This window comes from Sceloporus occidentalis, unplaced genomic scaffold, assembly GCF_023333645.1.
Source record: "Sceloporus occidentalis isolate IW3139 unplaced genomic scaffold, rSceOcc1.0.p SCAF_13, whole genome shotgun sequence".
NCBI classification, from domain to species: Eukaryota; Metazoa; Chordata; class Lepidosauria; order Squamata; family Phrynosomatidae; genus Sceloporus; species Sceloporus occidentalis.
In genome coordinates this window covers 6,150,591-6,167,624 of record NW_028316993.1, presented here as the reverse complement: position 1 = coordinate 6,167,624, position 17,034 = coordinate 6,150,591, and the positions used below count along the sequence as shown (strand labels likewise).

At 46.4% G+C, this 17,034-nt stretch overlaps 1 protein-coding gene across 1 annotated transcript in view; it reads right to left on the bottom strand.

Moving 5' to 3' along the window:
* Positions 1–14,025: 14,025 nt before the first annotated feature.
* Positions 14,026–17,034, bottom strand: part of LOC149304717 (cell adhesion molecule CEACAM1-like) — a 39,766-nt gene continuing 36,757 nt past the window's right edge. The window contains exon 10 of the mRNA XM_089479232.1: positions 14,026–16,747. Coding sequence (XP_089335358.1) covers positions 16,625–16,747 — 123 coding nt within the window. The 3' untranslated portion in view covers positions 14,026–16,624. The remainder of the gene's footprint in view (positions 16,748–17,034) is intronic.

The following is a 17,034-nucleotide window of genomic DNA, read 5'->3' as shown; positions in this document are numbered from 1 at the left end:
TCCTGGTCCAGGGAGAAAAGGCAGAGAGGATGAGTTCAGACTCTCTTCTGGGCCAACAACAACAACAGCAACAACATAGAATCATCAAATTCTAGAGACCCCAAAGGCCATCCTCTCCAACCCCATCCTGCCAAAGACACAACCCAAGCATCCGCATCCAGCCTCTGCTTGGAAACCTCCAAAGATGGGGACTTCAAGGCAGAAGCATATTCCACTGTCCGACTGCAATTACTCTCAGGAAGTTCATCCTAACGTTTAAATGGAATCTCTTTTCCTGGAGCTTGCATCCATTGCTCAAGGTCCTGTTCTCTGGAGCAGCAGAAAACAAGCTTGCTCCATCCTCAATGTGACACACTTCAAATACAGTACTTAAACAGGGCTCTCATATCACCCCTTAACCTTCTGTTCTCCAGGTTGAACATCCCCAGCTCCCTGAGTCTCTCCTCATAGGGCTTCATGGTTTCCAGACCCTTCACCATTTAAGTCTCCCTCCTTTGGACACATGGCTCCAGTTCCTAAATGTCCTTTTTGAATTGTGGTGTCCAGAACTGGACACAGGATTATTCCAGATGCGGCCTGACCAAAGCAGAACAGAGTGGGACTATGACTTCCCTTCATCTAGACACTATACTTCTATTGATATAACCTAAAATTGCACTGGCCTTTTTAGCTGCTGCATCGCACTGTTGACTCATGTTCAGCTTGTGGTCTACTTGGCTTCCCAGATCCCTTTCATAAGTATAAGTCTCCTTAAGCCAGACATCCCCATCCTATATTTGCGCATTTCATTATTTCTACCTAAGTGCAATACTTTACATTTATCCATGTTGAAGTTCATTTTGTTAGTTCTGGCCCAGCTCTCTAATCTGTTTGTGGGCATTTTAAATTCTGAACTTGTCCTCTGAAATCGAACAATCTCCGTTTATTTGTCTCTGTCATTACAACCGTGGAATAACTGTGAATCCCCTAAAATTACCTAGCCCCTTTAGGACGGAGTTTAGGAAACTGACCTTCTTGACTGTAAGACCCAGAATCCCCAACGGCCGGCATGGCAACTGGGGATTCTGGGAGCCACAGTCCAAAAAACAAGCAAATTTCCCAGACTTTGAAGCGGTGGAACACAACTGCATTTCCTCCTGAATTTCCTTCTTCTACACAACTGTCTTAGGACCATTAAATCAATACACTATCCTGAATTAAAAATTAAACTCCTGTCCGGATGCAGTTTTGTTATCCTGATCTAGACCCCTGTTGTCCCTTTTCTAGAATCATGCATTTCTATTATTACTGTATTATGATTGCCGTATGACTTCTTGGGCTCCATAAATGGCATTTTCTTTTCCTGGTATATAAAAGACCTCAGCCATTTTAAGGAGGAATGATGATGCTTTCCTTATTTTTAAGCAAAAATGCTGGCTTCTTCCTGGAGGCAATGAGTTCTTGTCTTGAAAGGAAAGGGGAAAAGATTCCAGGAAATGGCATTTTAAATAACAGAAAGGAATGAGGTGAGAGAGCTTGGGGCAATTCATGCGCCCAAGGTGTGCCCTGAAGAGGATCAGATGGGAACAAAGAAAGAACCAGCATTCAAAGGGCCATAATTCACACCCTGAATTCAAGGAGAGGAGCATGGTTTGGTGGTGACTCAGTTTAGGAAATGCCAGCCTCCTGGCAAGATCACCCTTGATTGCGTCCACACTGGAGAAATAACCCGGTTTGGCACCACTTTAACTGCCCTGGCTCAAGGCTATGGAATTCTGGGAGTTGGAGTATGTTGTGGGGTCCAGAGCGAAGCGTCTTAAATTCTCCGTGACATTTATAGGCAGGGCAAGTACTGCTAACTTTTTATAACCGGCCTCGCTCCTCCACCTGTAACACCCAGACATTACTTTTGCTGTGCGTCAGGCAAAAGCACAGGAGCAGAGCCACTGGAGGAATAGCTGGCAACTCTGTATCAATGTGAACCCAATACAATACCTTATTTATTTCCGGCAACAGGGCCAAAGCTTGGAAAGGTGTCTATTTTGGACTGCAGCTCCAAGAATCCCTGCCCAGTGGGGAGACCCTTAACCTCTTGGATTCCTGCTTGTGTTTCAGACTCAGGAGCTTTGGGGAGGGAAGGAATAGTGTCAGAGTCGGATCCTCTCCATGCTCAGAGTCGGCACATCTTTTACCTATCACATCATTGGTTCAGCCCAAGGCACCTGATGTACAAAAAATGGAAAAAGGAGAGGCTGTAAACCTCTTGGCCCTTGGGAGACCCAGTGCCTCTGCCTCTGCATTAGCATATCCATTATCCCCCAATATCTGGTTTATTTGTTCCCACTGCCTTTCAAGCCCCGGGTTCATTGGGCCAAAAGAGCCAAGGTTTCTTAGGAAACAAAATATAAACAGAGACAATGGCTATATTTTCCTTCCCTGAAATCCTCCTTCTTCCATTTATGAGGAAGGGAAGGAAGGCTTCTAAGGGTGTTGCCAACCTCTCAATCAGCCCCTGCTGCTGCGTCTTTAACAGCAGCACAGTCTGCAGAAGCTCACACAGGTGAAGGTTTCTTCTGCAAGGGCTGCAAAGCATTCCCCGATTTCTGGAAATTCAACTAGCCTTAAAGTCATAGCAGCAGACATAAAGGAGCAGCGGTCGGAAGACAAGCTCCCTCCATCCTCACTATGGCATCCCTTTAAATACCAAAACTTCTGGAGGATCAAAGTTTGGGAACCATTGTCTACACTATGATCCTATTGATGTAGCCTAGGATCGTACTGGTGTTTTTTAGCTGCTGCATCACACTGTTGGCTCATGTTTACATTGTGGTCTGCTAACACATTGGGAGCCAGTTCCCGTAAGCCCCAGCCAGCTTGGCCAACAGTCAGGGATTCTGGGATCTGAAGTCCAAAGTATCTGGAGGACTAAAGTTTGGGAACCAGTGTCTTATCCCCTTGTAAAGTGTAAATATACAGGGCTTTATGTACAGAGAATAAGAAATGGAGCAATGGATGCAAGGTACAGGAAAAGAGATTCCATTTAAACATTAGGAGGAACTTCCTGATGGTATAAGAGTTGTTTGATAGTGGAAGATGCTCCCTTGGAAAATGGTGGAGTCTCCTTCTTTGGAGGTTTTTAAACAGAGGATCTGTTCCAGAGGAGACTTTGATGGTGTCATCCTGCATGGCAGAAGACGGTTGGATGGGAAAGCCCTTGGGGTCTCCTCCAACTCTAGGACTCAAGGATTGTCTATGGCTGGGGAAGTGACTCTGCTTTAGTTTCCCCTGCAAAGGGCTGAATCCCAACCTCACAAAACAGGTCCAGCATCTTGGACAGTGGAGGGCTTGTGTGGTTTGAGTGTTGGACTATGACTCTGGAGTTGCTGTGTGCCTTCAAGTCATTTTTGACTTATGGTGACCCTAAGGCAAACCCATCATGGGTTTTTCCTGGCAAGGTTTGTTCAGAGGAGGTTTGCCCTTGCCTTCTCCTGAGGCTGAGAGCATATGACTTGCCCAAAGTCACCGAATGTGTTTCACAGCAAAGGAGGGAATCAAACTCAGGTCTCCAGAGGCATAGTCCAACACCAAAATCGCTGCGCCACAGTTCAAATCCCCACTCAGCCATAGAAATCCACTGGGTGACCTTGGGCAAGCCACACTTTCCTAGCCTCAGACAAAGGCAACAGCTAACCCCGCAGGTAGACTTCTGCTAAACATCCAGGTTCTCTCTCTCTATTTTTTTCAGGGGGATATCAGACCAATGTTGTGGTTCTGCATCATCCATCAATGAATCATCTACAAAGTGCTTTCCTCATTTCCTGATGGCCAACAATGTTCCTTGCTGTTTCCAGTAACACCTTACTGGTTGTGTGCGTGCAACTGTCCCATAGATCCGGTTTATGGCCCTCCAAAGCACCAGGTGGCAATGGGTGGGTCCCTGTGAAATTTATGAGGTTCAGCTTCTGTTTCTGGAACACCTCGCCCTTGGCAAACAAAGCCCATGGCATCCAGTAAGTGCCAAAGTGGACTAACTACCCCCTTGATGTGTTGCCACTTTATGGTGCCCTATACATGCATGGGCAAACAAGTCATAAAGGTGTTTGCTTGCCCTACAAACAGTCATAAGGGAAGAAGCCAGGGACATTTGCCCCAGAGGATTCTGGGAGGAAGCTTGGAGCAAATGAGACGATGACACAGAGGTGGAAGAGTGTCAAGGGACATCCATCCACATCCATCAACTATGGAGGTCTTGGCTTTGAATTGCTCAACCGAAGACACAATAAACTATAGTTTGTTTTCTCCCCATTTTTGGTCTATATATCTTGTTACAGAGTGGACAGCTGGGAAAAGAAGCCAGGGACAAGCCATGGTTTGAGGTTGAGGCACCACAAGCCACAGTTGCAAACCATGGTTGTAGCAAGCCGCAAACTATTACCAGACACCTTGATTTTTATGCTGGTTTAAATAAACCAGGTTCTGTAAACCAGAATAAAATCAAGGCTTCTGACAATAGTTTGCTGCTTGCTAGCAAACCATGGCTTGTTTGCAGAGACATGTTTGGACGCAACAGCAAGCCATAATTCAATTGCCTGGCCATGAGGTGCTTGCAAACGTATGAGACAAAGTGAATGAGGCTGGAAGAAGGCCTGTGAGGTTGCAAATATGCCCTTCCTAACCCCACTCCGTCCATAGTTTCTTTCCTTCGCCCTCTTTGCCAGTCCTAAAACAACAACTTTCACCAAATCAGGGGCTTAGCAAGGCCTTCGTACCAACCTTAGGGATGAATATTGTCTGTAAAGTCGAAGGCTTTCATGGCCGGCATCCATAGTAATATTGTCTGTAATTTGTTTTCTGGTCACAAAATGGGTTTCCTGACAGCTGGAAGAATAATAGAGTATTGGGAAGAATAACAGATCAGCTATACTTTCAGGCCACATTTCTCCTCGTATTCAAAAGTCCTGAAGGGTTTTTCTGTCCAGAGAAACATATGGCTTTTGGGTGCAAGACACACATTTTCTACACAGAAAATGCAGGATGGCAAAATAATTAATCAGGATTGTGGAAGGACAGGTGGAAGGTGCGCAAGGTGACTTTTCCAAGCTTAAAGAGGAAGGTGACAAAGCTCAAACTAAAAGTTAAGGGGAATTTCCTTACTCATTGCTCATTTTCTTAGTCATGACCACTCCTTTCCTGACCAAAATGGATGACAACGGACACAATGGAGAGGAACATGGATCACTTGATGTCTTTTGAGTGTGCAAAGTGTTTTACTATGTTTTTCTAAGGTGGGGCTGCCGCCCATGAAAAATTCATATTGGTTTTGCAGATGCTGTCCTGAGAGCATTGCTCATTATCCAGGTGAAACTTACTTATTTGGAGCCATTTTTAATATCCCTCCCAACTTATTTAGGGCACTTATTTATTGCCTCTTGAGCCACCCACAGAAACCTATGGATAAAAACACTTTACGAATATCAGATAACTAAAAATCACTTTAAACACTTCAGACTTTTCCTACAAAAACAATTCTAAAACCTGGCAAACAGTTTAAAAAGCATCAAGAGCAGATGCTCATGATCAAAACAGGACCTCTGCTGATAGTCTCAGATTTTGGACAGGCTGATAAGGGAGGAAGTGATCCTTCTGAGATTCTGGTTTTAAGATGTTTAGTGTGCTTGTTGTTAGTGTTGTGATGTGTTTCAAGTCAGGTCTAAACTCTGGCCATCCTCTCCTACAATTTTCAGGGCAAGATTCCTTCAGAGGAGGCAAGCCACCATCACTTTCCTCTGAGGCTGAGAGAGTGTGACTTGCCCAAGTGGTTTTCCAAGGCTGAGTGGCGATTGGAACCCTGGTCCTAGTCCAACGTTTGAACCACAGCAACAAGATGACTCTTAAAACAAAATATGCTTTTAGGTCAACTTATGGCAAGCTTCTCAGAGGGTTTTCATGGCCAGATTTATTCAGTGGAAGTTGGGCACCACTCTCCTTCCTTTGAGGCCGAGAGAGTGTGACTCACCCAGTGCTCTTGGGGTTTTTTGGCAAGATTTTGGCAAAAGAGGACATTTGACATTGCCTTCTTCTGAAGCTGAGAGAAAGTGTGACTTGCTCAAGGCTGCTAATGGATTTCCAGGGCTGAGCATGGATCTGAACCCAGCTCCATCCAAGTCCTTCTCCTACACTCCAATGACCAAGATGCCACATTGCCTCTTTTCTGTATTTTCTTACCTGAAGCCAACTCCTCATGGATGACATTACGCATCAGAGCTGGGAATCATGCGTACCTCCAGATGTTGCTAGACTGCAACTCCCATCATCCCTTGGCAGCGTTGCTGATGATGTGGAATGCTGGGAGCCTTGATATCTGTACAGTTCAATGCCCATTCCCCTTCCGTGATTGACACAAATGGACGGCTTTCGTGCCAAGTCTATAGGTGGAGAAAAAGGCATTGGAGTCATGCATCCTATAACAAATTTTGGCACACTCCAAATTACACACCATCAGCTGCAGAAAGTCTCATTTCCAACACACCCATCTCAGCATTTCCTTTGGGTGAAAGAAATGGTCAAGGACACACACCTATACTTCCTTATTCTTTCCAACTATATACTTAAACTTGTCAGCTGTAATAAGTATTTCTGAACCCTCCCTTGACTGGCATATCCTGCACCCACCAAAAATGCACAGAGCCAGGTGTGGTTGCAATGCCACCTTGCAGAAGAAATCTGGGCACATGTTTTGGAAACAGCTCAGATCTTAACTTTCAGAGTTAACCTTTTAGTTTTTACAGTGGTCCCTCCACATTTGCTGGGGTTAGGGGTGAAGGACCCCCACAAATAAATAAAACCAATGGGTCCTAGAGCAGATCAAGATGGAAACCTCCCTGGAAGATGCCAAGATGACTAAACTGAGGCCGTCGTACTTCGGACACATCATCAGAAGGAGGGACTCCTTGGAAAAGACCATGATGCTGAGAAAGGAAGGAGGAAGAGAGAAAGGACACAGGCCAGATGGAGGATGATGGACTCTATGGAGGAGGTCGCTATGGGTTTTATGGGGTTGACTGGGGGGCTTGGAGATGTCTCACCCATAGAGTTGCCATGAGTCCAGATCGACTCGAGGGCAGTTAACAACAGCAAATGTATTTTTGCCACCCATCGAGGGGTCCCTCAGCGCCTCCAAAATAGTTTCTGTGGCTGCTGTGTTGTGTTGTGTGATGGCAGAGAGACCGTTTTAGAAACACGGAGGAAAGCTCAGCCTGACCTCTCTCCCAGACATCTGCTCACATGCCGAATTATTTCAAGGCTAGTCGGCAACATCCGAAGGAAGACTCTACTTGTTTTCCTCCAGAAATGCCTCGCCTTATGCCCTTCCTCTTGAATGCCTTTCCCCATTTTCCAAAATCCTGTTCTGCTACGAATCACAGATGCCCCTGAATGCCCTGAGCAAAGCTTGGCAAAGTTACTTTTATATATAATAAGAATGTAGAATTCCTTCAGCCATTTTTGGGATTGCCATGCCAGCGAAGCATTTTTCTTCTTCCTCTGGGAGTTGTAGTACAAAAAAAGCAACACTGCTAAACTCTAGCTGGGGTCCAGATCCAGACCAACAAATGGTGGCCTAACTCTTGTTGCTAGTTCCAGTTAGAGTAGACCCATCAAATCAATAGGATTTACTTGTTGTTGTTTTCCTTCAAGTCATTTCTAATTCACGGTGACCCTATCATGGAGTTTTCTTGGCAAGAGTTGTTCAGAGGGAGTTTGCCATTGCCATCTGAGAGAGTGTGACCAAGGTCACTCAGTGAGTTTCCAGGGCTGAGTGAGGATTCGAACTCTGGGCTCCAAAAACAAAGGACAAGGCGAGTCTGGATTTTACAAGTGGCCCAAAACGCCAGTCAAAAGTGGAAAGTGGGTTCTGTGTGTGAATGTGAGAGGAAACCCAGATGTGCTCCAGAGCAATGTGGTTTCCTTCTGTCTTCCAGTTCCTCCAAAAGTTAGCCAGAGTTCCTCAGTTTGAAGCCTCTGTGGTGAAAGATACACTTCTCTGAAATTTAGAACAGATTGTTCAATTCACCTGGAACAGCATTTTGAGTTAAAATAGCCCCAGGATGCATCTGCACTGCAGAATTAACACAGTTTGAGACTGCTTTCACTGCCAGGGCTGAATGCTATGGAATTTGCAGTTTTGTGAGATCTTTCGCCTTCTTTGTCAGAGGTGCCCCAGCAAACGACAAATCCCAAGATTACACAGCATGGAGCCATGGCAGCTAAAGAGGTGTCAAAGTGGATTAACTAGGCCGTGTAGATTCCTCTGTCCCAGTACTGGACTGTGGCTTATACAGGAAACCTAAGGAAACCTGTGTTTTCTCTCTTAAGCAGACAAAATGTCACACTCATGGGCCAAGACCTTGCATCAGAGGATATCTTGTGTAACTTTATGATGATGTGGGACTCACACAACCATGCGAGCGATGTGCAACCGGGGCTGTCGCTTTCTATCTGGAGACGTTGCATTATCAGGGTACGTTGTGCACTTGCACTGTTGTGCGACGGCCATCCTGCCATGACTCCAATGGCTCAGCTCCCTTTCTGAGAACACAGTCGTTGCGTGACGTTGCAATCCAACTCTAAGTCGGTTTAGGATGATGTAGCTTCCCCACAGGATGCCATGATTGCCATCTTCTGCATTTCGTACTCGATAATTTATCTGGTGAAGCTGAGCAGCAGGGTTTTTTTGCTCAAAGACAAGGAAGCCATTCTCTGCCCAGCGCAAAGCCATCTTGGGAAATCTATGGCCACAACTTCTGGGAAATGCCACTGGCTGCAAAGGAGAACTGTATGAATGCACCGTCTGTTCCCAGCGAATGCAATGAAACAGACATTTCCCTGTAGAGAGGAACATCAGGACAGTGGCTGGACAAGGATAAGCATTTGTCTAATATAGGGATGCTCTCAGAACAGTTACTTTTTTGGACCAAGCTTCCAGAATCCAGCAGAAGCGGCTGGGGGAATTCAATCTGAGAGTTGTTGCTGTGTGCCTTCAAGCTTATGGGGCTTTCGTGGCAAGTTTCTTTGGAGGTTTGCCATTGCCTCCCCTGAGGCTGAGAGAGTGTGACTTGCCCAGTGAGTTTTCATTAATCGAACCCTGGTCTCCAGAGCTGTAGTCCAGCACTCAAACCACTACACCACTCTGGCTCCTAAAACTTTCCCCAAATGTAACTTTTCCAAGCTCCACTTTGTACTAGATAGATGTAGTATGTAGATGGCAGTGTCTGAGAGTTCTAGTCCAACAAAGTAACTTCTCCAAGCACTGGGCAAACTGAACCCCTTCAGATATTGTCAGTCTGCAATACCCATAATCCTTCACTACTGACTATCCTGGCTAGGGCTGCTGGGAGTTACAATCCAATGTCATTTAGAGGATTGGAAGCCGCCCATCACTAATTCAGGTACACTGCCCCTGGATAGAGAAGCTCCACTTAGCCATCACAACACAGAACCCACCTTCCTCTGAAGCCACTGGTGCTAGCCATGCGGATCTCCTTTCCGTATTTTAAACACAGTTTTAAAATACATTGCTTTTTTAAAAATATCAAATGGCCATCTGCTTAGTTTTGCCGGGTTCTGGGGGAAGCGTGGAACATTTCAGAGTTTCCAAATCTGATCTTGCAACCACTTCTCTTGTCAGTCCGCGAGATGCTCCACACAGACAGTACGAAGAAGCAAAAACTTCTCAGCCCAAGGCCAAGACAACCTCAAAGGGCTGGCAAAATGGAGAAACCCACTGAGGAATCTGCAATCCTGGGGTTGCTTCAAACCGCATGGTCTGGACTTGCTTGTGAGCAGGAAAGCCATTTCCTCGACCACAGTTCCTTGTTTGCACTGGACTACCTGATAGGGTTGTTGTGAAGGGCAAACAAAGGACTGTGAAAGAGCTTGTGGACTAGAAATCCCAATAAATGAGTAGCAATTACTCTTGCCAAGGATACCCCATGAGCCTTAGGGCTGCTACAAGTCAGAAACTACTTGAAGGCACACAACAACAAACTCTCCAAATGTCCCACTTTGGCAAAGACAGTCCTGATTAATCCTCACCATTCATTCCACTTTTAAAATGTCCTGGTTGGTTTTTCTCTCTCTCTCTCCTCCTCCTCCTCCCAATTTCCTCCTTTATCCTCAGTTTCCTCCAGCTGCTGCAAATTGAGTTCAAAATGCAAAAGTCCTTTGCACTCATTTAACTCAGCAAAGGGGAAGGAATGGAGAGGAATATGGGGCCTAATCTTTGCAAAAGCAAACTGATGCAGCCTCTCCTGGCTTGTCTCTACAGCTGGCCCTCCGCACCTGCGGCTTTGACTTTTGCTTATTCGTGGTTTTGATTAATATGTCCTCTCTAGAAATCTTTCGGTCCTCCAGCACAACTCTGCCAGACATTGACCACAGAGTTGTGCTGAAGAACCTAAAATTTCGTAGAGAAAACACTTCTCTAGGCATTTGTAGGTCCTCCAGCATGATTCCATCATGATCAGCGTTTGGCAGATGTTGACCATAGAGTTGCACTGGAGGGCCTGCAAATTCCTAGAGAGGTGTCCTCTTAGGTCAAAAGAAAAGTGTTTGTTTATTTGTGGGTTTCCCACATTTATGGGGGTCCTTCAACCCTAACCCCAGCAAATGCAGAGGGACCACTGGACTTCATTCGTAACATTTGCCAAGTTGACCACACTCTGGTTTTCTAGCTTGGCCAGAGGTGTCCCATGTCTCACCTGTGAAAAGGTGGAAGGCTGGCAGCAGGTGTCCAGAGTTTCAGAGAAGTGCATTTCCCATCCATCCCTGGATCTGCAAGGAATCAAATTTAAGCTTTTGCATGCAAAGATGGATTCTGCCACTGAGCTAAACCTCATCAGTGTAACCTGAGAAGCTGGCAGTGATTCTGAGAAAGCCTGGCTTTGCAGCCCTCACCAGGAAGGAACCGCATTTCCCTCTTGGATTTGCATCTAGGCTTTTAGCCTGCCTTTCCTGGATCAGGCTGTTTTTGACTGTTAATGGCTGAGAAAGCTTTGCCAAAACACAATAAAGACAAGGAGATGCCAGGCCTAGGAAAGATCTTGCACTTCTGGGCCTCGGTTGCTCATGGCGCAAACCTCTCTCAAGGATGCACGCCTCCTGAGCCATGGCAGTGATGAACATGCAAACAAAATGTTAGCAAGGTTGAACCGGTTATGTATACACTACAGCATTTTTAAAATTTGTGTTTGTTCCTAAACAGAGGCTTTGTGTAGGGTTGCCGGGTCGGGGCTCTCCCTGGCCCTGAGATTTCTGGGTCAAAACCTGAGACCGGTCTAGACACTATACTCCTATTGATGCAGCCTAGAATCACATTGGCCTTTTTAGCTGCATCACATTGTTCACTCAGGTTCAACTTGTGGTCTGCTAGGGCTCCTAGGCCCCTTTCCAATGTACTGTTGTCAAATCAGGTGTCCCCCATCCATTTTTTAAAGGTGTACCTCTTTTTTTCTCCTTTCTTTTTTCCTTTTCTTCGAGCGGAGTCTGGTGGGTTCCCCTGTTATCGGGAAAGTGACTCCATCCTAGGCTTTATTTAACCCAGGCTTTTAAGAGAGGTGCTAAACCTCATCTCAAACAGGTTCAGCACCAGAGACAGATATCAAAAACCTGGCCTGGATTCATTGCTCCACTGACAGGGAAGCCATCAACCACTGCTGTCTTACTTTAAGAACCCAATCTTTCTCATGTTTCCCAGAGGTGGCACATGGTTTCTAGCACACTTTGGCACACTCCAGCTCCATTGGAGTTGCATTTGCACACTCCTGGTTGCTAAAGCATCATCTGACATCTCCCTGGGGTTCACTCTCACACAGATTGAATGCATTTAACATTAAAAACCCCCACCAAACAGTGATACTGACAGCTTCATTGGCTTCTTCTTCATCAGGCAAAGTGTTAATAACCATACAGGAGATAAAAAGAGAAGATGCTAGTTCTAGGCCTGCATTTTGCTGTTTTTGTTACTTCAGGTGGTTTGGAGGGTTTCAGGCTGGCACCTCTTCCTTTTGGCCATTTGGGTACTAAGAGAGTAGTAAAGTCAAAGTCCAGGTAATTTAACATCCATTTGCAACACAAAAAGATGCTCCCTTTGAAATCCAGTATGTCTCCGTCCTTTGTGAGGCCACAGTCCTCTTTGTCAGGCAGAGGACACTGCATTTCTCAAGAAGCCTCCATGCTTTTGCATCAGGAAAACTTTAGGTGGTGTTACTGTAAAACATGTCCCAGTTTTAGAAAAACAACAACAAATGTTTTGCCTTTGTCCAGAAGCATGATTTGAACAATTATTTTTTGCTTGGGGTCTTTTGCACCCCAAAGAACCACCCGGAAGAGGATAAAATGGACCCAGTGAGGAGAAGGTGACCCCCAACTCTGCATACAGAGCACATGGGAACCCTGAGTTGCACATGCCATGGGGTGCATAATGTCCCTGATGCCTCCCTGTTTTCAGCCTGGAAGGTTGTTCCAGGAAAAGTGTTTACACTGTAAACGGTGGCTGAAGTTAAACTGGTTAAATCTTCACCACTGGTCTTGCTTTGTGTGTTGCAAGGGAGAAACAGGATCTGCTTTTACGCCTTTACGGGGAGCCTGAAAATTCAGAAATTCAACAGATAAATCTAACCCCTTCCTTACAGCAGCCTGGTTTTGAAGAGACACGGGTGGCAAGTTCAGCAGCGGAGAAGGCAACCTTACAATGCACAACAGTCCATAGCAAGGGCAGGGCAAAGGGATTTACTGGTTGGGGTAAAAGGCAATGTTGTGTAGTGGTCTGAGTGTGGATGTAGGGCTCCAGGATTTGTTGTTGTGTGCTTCCGAGTCATTTCTGAATTATGGAGACCCTATCATGGGGTTTTCTTGGGAAGAGTTGTTCAGAGAAAGTTTGCCATTGCCCTGATCTGAGGCTGAGAGAGTGTGACTTCCCCAAGGTCAGTGGGTTTCATGGCCTAGTAAGGGAATCGAACCCTGGTCTCGAGGGCTTGAGGATACTAAGTTCAAATCCTTGCTCAGCCATGGAAATCTACTTGGTTAACCTGGGCAAGTCACACTCTCTTGGTCTCAGAGGAAGGCAATGGCACACTTAATTTGAATATATATAATATAATTGTTTATATCCTGCCCCTCTAAAAGATGCAATCTGGTATGCACTCTCTCAGCCTCAGAAGAACCCAATGGAGACCCTCCTCTGGATAAATCCAGCCAACAAAAGTGTAGGAGAGGATCACTGTAAGTCAGGTCAACTTGACAGCACATAACCCGATCTTTATGCTTTTGGGGTGTCAATGTTCCACCGTCAAAATGAGGTGCAAATCCATAGAAATGAGGGTTCTCCCCTCCTTTTCTCCTGCCCAAGGGGAAAAACCCTGGCAAGCAGGTAATAATCTCACAGGTGGAGCCTTCGCTGGCATGCAGCTGTGACAACAGGAAGAGTTGCCCTGTGACTTTCTGTTTGCTTGGCAAACTAAAAAAACCATGCAAACCCACCCCAGAATGCAAATCCAGTCCAACAAGTGCAGGAGGCCAGACAAAAGAACCCGCAGAAACAAATTCATTTGGCTATCTTGGCTGAGGAATTCAGACAGCTGGATGTAGTCGTGCATGCCATCTGTCCTTCCCTTACGAGAAATGTTCTAGACCTTGCAAGGAACCTTATGAGAAATGTTCTGGACCTTGCATAGTGCTTGCACAGTGTAGTGGTTTGAACACTGGAGTAGGACTTTGGAAGATTGGGGTTCAAATCCTCACTCCGCCATGGAAACCTACTGGGGAACCTGGGGCGAGTCACACTCTCGGCTTCAGAAGGAGACCATGGTGGCAAACCCCCTCTGAACAAACCTTGCCAAGAAAACCCCATGATAGTTTCACCTTCAGGAAAAGGAGAACATCTGATCACTTTGTGTGTGTGGCCCCCAAAACCCAGCCAGAGTCTTCCTGCAGGTTTCCTGCTCCTCTTCTTCTACAACTTTAATGCACACACACACACACGCCTTTTAGATCCTTAATTTATTTCAATTTTTTTTTATTAAAAACAAAATTGATTTAATACATATAATCAACAAAGGAACAGACCCGTTCCCCCCCTGCACAATAATTGTCTCAGTATTTGATCCCAGTTCCCGTCCTATGCTCTGCCCCCCAAAAACTACCCTTGGCCAGCTGGACCCAAGAGCGGGGAGACCGGCCTTCCTTGCAAGGGGTTCCCTGGGGCACAGAGTGTGACCACGTGGGGTTTCCAAGCCAGGCGAATGAGGATGGACGGGTTCATTTTGGGCTGCGAGTGCCAGGCTTCTTCCAAACACTGCCCCATTGTCCACAAAGCTTTGCGTGAATAACATGCCACACCCGGCCATTTGCAAGGCTCAGAGAGTACAAGATGCTATCATGCCCCAGGGCAACTGACTCTCAGCCAAAGATAGGAAAGAGAGACACTACGGGGAGGGAAAGACCCCAAGCATGATAGAAAAGTGACTCCCCGCCTCTCCAGACACTCTGCTATGTCTATCGCAGATCTTGCACACTTTGGATTCAAGAGTTCGGACAGTGTTTTAGGAAATCTGGCTGCAAGGCCTTTTCTGGTTTTCCAAAGCAAAACTAGAAGAACCACACAGTGGCCATCACCCTCTGCTCCCCTCCCTCCGTCTCTCTCCACACTTCGTTGCATTGAACAAAACAACCCACACTTCGTTGCATTGAACAAAACAACTCGACTGAAAAGTGCGCTCCTTGCAGCGAGGGAAAACCCTGCACTCCCACGCATGCCTTGAGTCCTTCCCTGCAACTAATTTAATTTTAATCTCTCTCCTTCCAGTCTTTCCCAAAAGGCTCCAGGCTGTATATCTTTCTCCCTCGGCAGCTTCAAAACAACCCTGCGGACGAGAGGGGAGAGGCCAGCTCAAGAGAGGAGGACAGCTTGCCCTGAGCCTTGCTTTGTAAGCATCATGGCTGGGCATCCAAATTAGGGCCCTTTGCACCCAAACCCAGTGCTCCGTCCACCAACAGGACCCAGGACATGCCTCCCCGTTCCTGGAGCTGGTGGGAATCAAACCTACACCAGTAGTACCCCAACCTACCATCTTCTTCCTTTTAGGTTTTATCCACACTGCATAATTAAAGCAGTTTGGCCCCACTTTAACTGCCATGACTCTCCTACAGAGAGATTTGTAGTTTAGGGAGGTGCTGAGCCTGGTCTCTCAGGGTGCTTTGGTGCCTCGCCAGACTACAAATCCCAGGATATTTTGAGTCATGGCACTTAAAGCAGAGTCCAACTGTTTTAATTCTGCAGTGTTGCCTTTGACCACTGGCTTTCCATCTTTGGTCTTTAAGAGGTTTTGGCCTTCTGTTCACAGAATCCCTATCAGCCAAGCTGACTAGAGCTTCTGGGAGCTGAAATCCAAATTATCTGGATAACAAAAGGTTGAAAATCTGCCTGCTTTAGATGCAGGAGACACCTCAGAGCTGGAAAAACCTATGCATCGGTTTAATGCCGTTGCACGCGTGCCATATTCTCATGCTGTGCCCTTGGTGTGGGCAACCTTGCCAACTTAACCAATCTGTCTGGTTCTGCTTTTTTGCAGGGCACCTCGTTGCTTTTGAAGCACTGGCTTGGGACTGGATTTGTGTGGGTTAATTTAGAGGAAACTGGGAATTCTAGCCTCACCTGACAAAAGGAAAATAGAAACATGAGAGTGACCCTTTGGTCATTGCACATCCCAGGCTACACACACGCACAAACACCCCTGAGTGATTCAAGCCCACATATTGACTCATGGGAAGATTTCAAATACACATTTGCACAGAAAAGAAACAGAGAGAAAAAAAGTTTGCAGGGCAAAAGAGGTCACCTTGGGAGGACTTCAGATTTCTTGACTTAAATAAACTTGCTCAGAAACTTCCATACTGGAAGGTGATGGCGGTCTGTTTCTTGAAGCAAACAGAGCAGTTCTGGGCACTTTCTTGGAAGTCACCCTTGGAGACTGAGGTCCATCTCCTCTCCGCTGCCGTTTGTAGGGTCAGCAAAAAGCACAGCGTCCACACTAAACTCAAGGGACAAGTCCAAGAGAAGAGGAGGTTTGGCACAACCAGGTCCTGCAACCAAAATGGCAGCATGAGGGGAGCAATGAGAGCAGAGGTGCAATTCCTGCAGGAAGGAAGGAAAGACTGTGGCTAGCTTTCTCCCTTGCCCCGTTCTTCTCTGGTGCCTTGTGGGCACAAACAACAGGCCTGCTCTTTAATTGCTAGGTTCCACTGCCAGTCCTTTTCTTTCACCAGGAGCCTGGGCATGGAGGAGAGATCCTTTTCCCTTTTTCCCAGCTTCGAGGGTGGCTGGGTGGGTGGAACTGGAGAAAACTCATTGCAGGGGGAAGCATCCCGCTCACCCTGCTTTGTCCTTCCTCTTCGGCACAGCGGTTTGCTTGTGTGCGTGTGCGTACGTGTGTCTTTGTTTGGGTGTGTTTTTTCTTTCTCCCCTTGCGTGCCCTCTGGCACACAAATTCACGGCGAGGAAAAGCAGAGGTGGATCTTCGTAGAAAGACGATGCGCGCTAAGAGAGCCCAGAGAAGGATTATTTTTAAAAGCCACCAACCCCGATCCCTGATCATTTCTTCTTGATTTCAGAGTATATTATATTGCTGTCCAAAGGTTGGCCAGCCCCAGGGGCTGGCTGGGGAGGACTGTTTGCATTGAAGGCTAGTGTTGAATACTGTATGTCCTCTTCACCCTAGAAAAAGAAGGAGACAGAGGGTCACTGGAGGAAAAAGGCAGCGAAAGGCAGGAGCCATGTGGGGTTCAGGCCCCATCCCCCAACTTCCGCCATGTCTCTGCTCTCTTTTTCAAAGCAGCAGGTTCACCACTGAGTAAGCCTCAGACCGTCCCCTTGTGCAAATAATAACTTTATCCAAATTTCCCAAACAACAATAATAATCCAAATAGAGCATGCAAAACTCTGGGAGCATCTCTCATCAATGAGTACTGAGGTTTTTGGGGTGACCTGCAACCATTGGCTCA